Source organism: Sceloporus undulatus, chromosome 1 (assembly GCF_019175285.1).
Source record: "Sceloporus undulatus isolate JIND9_A2432 ecotype Alabama chromosome 1, SceUnd_v1.1, whole genome shotgun sequence".
NCBI lineage: Eukaryota > Metazoa > Chordata > Lepidosauria > Squamata > Phrynosomatidae > Sceloporus > Sceloporus undulatus.
In genome coordinates this window covers 21,306,887-21,311,997 of record NC_056522.1, presented here as the reverse complement: position 1 = coordinate 21,311,997, position 5,111 = coordinate 21,306,887, and the positions used below count along the sequence as shown (strand labels likewise).

At 46.6% G+C, this 5,111-nt stretch overlaps 1 protein-coding gene across 4 annotated transcripts in view; it reads left to right on the top strand.

The window, feature by feature from the left end:
• Positions 1-5,111, top strand: part of NINL (ninein like) — a 102,596-nt gene that overhangs the window by 61,905 nt on the left and 35,580 nt on the right. For all 4 annotated transcript variants that reach the window (XM_042462200.1, XM_042462178.1, XM_042462190.1 and 1 more), the window contains exon 8: positions 3,781-3,948. In XM_042462200.1, the coding sequence (XP_042318134.1) occupies positions 3,781-3,948 (168 nt within the window). The remainder of the gene's footprint in view (positions 1-3,780; positions 3,949-5,111) is intronic.

Genomic DNA, 5,111 nt, shown 5'->3' with positions numbered 1-5,111 from the left:
CCCAACAGTCTGGGTACTCATTTTAGCGACCTCGGAAGGATGCAAGCCTGAGTCGAGCTTGGGCAATACAGAAAGTATGGGTGCAGAAAGTATGGAATGTGAACCTCATGTGGCCTCAGTTCCTTTTTGCAGCACTGCTCCCACATTTTTCCTGATTCTTTTCAGGTGGAAAACACTCACTAAAGGGAAGCTGCCACTCCGGGAAGCCTCCAAGAGCATTGCATTTGTTTAAAAAAATGGGTACTCATTTTAGCGACCTCGGAAGGATGCAAGCCTGAGTCGAGCTTGGGCCCTTTGCTGGTCTTGAACTCGCAACCTTGTGGTTTCAAGTGAATGGCTGCAGTACAGGCATTTAACCACTGCGCCACCAGGGCATATTGATATTGTTGAAAGCAAAGCAAGGGCAGAATGTAGAAATTCCTCTGGTAGTTCAGTCTGAAGTATTTGGGTAATGTGTCTGATCGCTAACTTACCATTCCTAATTGACTTGATTCAAAACATTGTGTGGCAGGACTCCTTGTAGAAGCAGAGGCGCCAACAGAAATGGAAAATCATGCAGGGATCCAGGATTATATAAATGTACCTTTGTGTGCTCCAAGAAGGTGCTGTGTGGCTGAGTGGCATTTTACTGCAGCATCTGGCTTGGATCTAAAGAGAAGCCTTTTCAGTGTATAGTGAGATTTCTTGGTTTCTCTCTCTGCCCACTCTGCTTTTTTTTTTTTTATGAACTGTAACTAGGAGGTGGCTGCTCTAATCAAATGCAGAAGCGGTCACCCAGGACTCAAAGGGGCTTACAAAATTGAAACAAATTTACAATATACTTAAAACATACCAAAAAATCAACATAAAAATAGCAGTAAACTATTGTTGTTGTATGCCTTCAAGTCATTTCTGACTTATGGCGAACCTAAGGCAAACCTATAATAGGGTTTTCTTGGCAGGTTTCTTCAGAGGGGGGTTGCCATTGCCTTCCCCTGAGGCTGAGAGAGTGTGACCTCCCCAGTGGGTTTCCATGGCTGAACAGGGACTCGAACCCTGTTCTCCAGAGTCATAGACCAGCACTCAAACCTCTGCGTCATACTGGCCCTCATATTAAACTATTTGTAACACTAGGGTTGCCATAAGTCAGGACCTCCAAACCGGGACAAATGTAGGGCAACATTTTCAAATGTGGGACACATTTTTAAAATGGAGGACAGATGAAAAAAATTGATTTTTAAAAAATGTTAATATAAATGCATGTTTCTTAGGCATGATCAAAATGGAGGACATTTTGACCTTATTCCTAGACAGATGGCAGAAATGTACTTCCCTTTCTGGCCAAACACCCCCCCCCCCATTCCAAAACACACAACAGCACATTTGGGCATTGAACATGGCTTTATTTAACATGGCCTCTTGCATATTTCAGAGGCTTATTCCATAACCAAACCCTTTGGGTTTCACACTTAATATGGGTTAACATGGCTATGCATATTGAATATGTCAAAGTGGTTTAACAAGACGTGGATTTGCCCTGAGTTTCAGGTTTCTTACATCAACTGTACTTCTCAGAAGTGTGTACTTGGTCAAGGTACTTTCATTTTAATTCACTGCTCATGTGTTTGTAAAAATCAGAGCAACTTACATTGGCCATGCCTCTGAGGCTTGCTGATATCAATATCACCATCTTCATCACCATCACCATTGTCAAAACAAGACAGACTTGTCTTAGCATTAAAAGCACAAAAAACACACCAAAGTGGATTAGATATCATTCATTGGAAATGAAAGTCCACAGAACATTAGCATTGAACCAAAGGCAGTCCTTTGTGCCGGCAAACTACATGTCCCACTCCCAAGCACGCTTAGCATTTCAAACAAAACAGGCAGTCCCTTGTGCCGGCAAACTACATGTCCCACTCCCAAGCACGCTTAGCAATTCCCCCTTCCTCCTTCTTCTTGCCCCCCGCACCCCCCCCCCCCAAAACCCTCACCCCCTCATTTCCTCCAGGTATGGCTCAATTTACTGTAAGGGGGGATTTGCGGGTCTGATCTCTTGCAAAATCTTTTTCTTGCCTTTTGCAAGGGAGCAAAGCCCTAAGAAGCCCTGGATCCAAGACGAGGGGGGGGAGCTTAGAGAGAGGGGAGTAAATAGATATAGGGTTAGATAGAAGGGGGGATAAATAAGGGGGTTTGAGAAAGGGGGGTTAGAGAAGGAGAGCTAGAGGGGGTACCTAGAGGGGGTTAGGGTTAGATAAAGGGGGATTAGAGAGAGGAGTCAGATAGAGAGGGGTTAGAGGGGGGCTTCGAAGAGACTTAAATAAGGGAGTTAGATAGAGGGAGGTTAGATGGGCTTAAATTCTAAAGCACCAGAGTCGTTCTCTCTGCATGGCTCTCAGAATACATACACACTGCAGAAATAACCCAGTTTGACACTACTTTAACTGCCCTGGCTCAATGCTATGGAATTCTGGGAAATGTAGTTTGTTGTGGCTCCAGAGCAGAACTCTGCTTGTTCAGTGCCAGGAGCTGATCTGCCTGTGTAGTTTGGCTATCTGTGAATTTCACAAACCGCTTGGATTCCCAGTGATTGGGCGATATATAAATAAATCCTATTATTATTATTATTATTATTATTATTATTATTATTATTATTATTAAATAAGGGGGTTAGAGAGAGGGGGGAGTAGATAGAGAGGGGTTGGAGGGGGGTTTAGAAGGAGAGAAGGAGGTAGATAGAAGGGGGTTAGAGAGGGCTTAGCTAAAGTGGGTTAACAGAGGGAGAGGGAGTCAGAGAGAGGTTACAGAGGAGAGGGGTATGTCTTAGGGGCCTTGGGGAGGGGGCTTCCAATGTCCGACGGGGGCGATCCTGGGGGGAGCCTGGGGCCCAGGAGGGGCGCGGAAGGTGCCCTCTTGCTGCTCCCAGGTGCCAGCCCCTTCCTCCTCTTCTGAGCCTTGCCGAGGCCTCTTCCTCCTCTTCTTCTCCGACGGCTGGGTCCCTGAGGCGCCCCTCCCCTTTGGCGAGGCAGCTTTCCCGGCGCTTCAGAGCTCCTTCCTTGCAAGAGGAGGAGGAGGAGAAGCTGAGAAGGAGGAGGGCTGGGGGGCAGGGTTCCAGGAAAGGGCCCTTTCCTTCCCCCGAGGCCAGGCTGCCCCAGAGGCCAGGGCCCTTTCCTCCCCCCCGCAGTAGCCTACCTGGACAGGGGCTACTGCTGCTGCCGACCTGCCTGGCCCTACTCCTCCTCACGCCTTTGTTACTGCCTTTGCGCCTTCTTGCGCGCCCGCGTGCAGGCGCAAAACAACAGAGGCGAGCCCTGCCTGACTAAGTCTGCTCCTTGGGAGGGCTGGCCAATAGGGGGCAAGGCAGAGCAGCAGAGCCCGTCCCCTGCCAGCTCCAGCCCCAGCCCCGCTGCGCTCCCTCAGCTCATCACAGGGCCAGGAGCCGGGCAGCCACCCGGGATATGAAGAGGGCGGGACGGGACGGGACGGGACGTCCCGCCAGGATATGGCAACCCTATGTAACACTCAAAACAATTTAAAAACATCTTGAAACAGATAGCTATGGAGAGGAATAATTTAACAAGTAGCAAGCTTTTTCTTTTAACATTTTAAGAAGATTTTCAAACATTAGTCTGAAGGAATGTTTTAGTTTGTATATGCCACAGCTGTTAATAAAATACAAATCCTTGTAGTTGTTAACATTTTCCATTTTCTAGATATTTCAGGATTTTCCACAGTTGCTTTTACAGATAACCCACACTGATTTTTCTCTCCCCTCTCTGCCCATTCCCTACCGTCCAGATTTTCAAAGGCAGTGGACGTCGAAGTGCAACTCCATCGTTTTTATCTGGATCAATGGCTTTGAATCTTTTCTCCAGCATTGATGACGGCAGTGGCTTTGCAAGTCCTGAGCAAATACTCTCCATTTGGGCCCAGGAAGGGGTTGAAAACTGCAAGGAGCTGCTTAAGGTTTCTAAAGCTGCTTTTTTGTTGTTTGCCTGTGAATTATTAACACTTTAGTGTCCCATTGGGCCTTGGGGCCCCAAAAAGTAAGATTCAGGGGCCACATGTGGTCTACAGCTGCACTCTCTCTATGCCTACTTTACAGTTTTATCCAATATGTCCTAGTTTGTTGATCTTACTCAGTTCCACTGACTATAGGCATTGCCTGTTCAGTACACTGGTACCCCGGGTTACGAAATTAATTCGTTCCGCTATTCCTTTCGCAGGGCCAGGAGCCGGGCAGCCACCCGGGATATGAAGAGGGCGGGACGGGACGGGACGGGATGGGGCGGGACGGGACGGACGACGTCACGTCACGTCCCGCCAGGATATGGCAACCTATGTAACACTCAAAACAATTTAAAAACATCTTGAAACAGAGTCTATGGAGAGGAATAATTTAACAAGTAGCAAGCTTTTCTTTTAACATTTTAAGAAGATTTTCAAACATTAGTCTGAAGGAATGTTTTAGTTTGTATATGCCACAGCTGTTAATAAATACAAATCCTTGTATTGTTAACATTTTCCATTTTCTAGATATTTCAGGATTTTCCACAGTTGCTTTTACAGATAACCCACACTGATTTTTCTCTCCCCTCTCTGCCCTTCCCTACCGTCCAGATTTTCAAAGGCAGTGGACGTCAAAGTGCAAACTCCATCGTTTTTATCTGGATCGATGGCTTGAATCTTTTCTCCAGCATTGATGACGGCAGTGGCTTTGCAAGTCCGAGACAAATACTCTCCATTTGGGCCCAGGAAGGGGTTGAAAACTGCAAGAGCGCTTAAGGTTTCTAAAGCTGCTTTTTGTTGTTTGCCTGTGAATATTAACACTTAGTGCCCATTGGGCCTTGGGGCCCCAAAAGTAAGATTCAGGGCCACATGTGGTCTACAGCTGCACTCTCTCTATGCCTACTTTACAGTTTTATCCAATATGTCCTAGTTTGTTGATCTTACTCATTCCACTGACTATAGGCATGCCTGTCAGTATAGGAAACTGGAATTATACAGATACTGCGTAAACTTACTTGCTCAAGTATGTGCTTATTACCTAGATCGCTAACTAAAGACTGAGTGAGATGCTGAACATGGGCCGTTACAGACAGCCAAAATAAAGCTGCTTTGAGTCACAG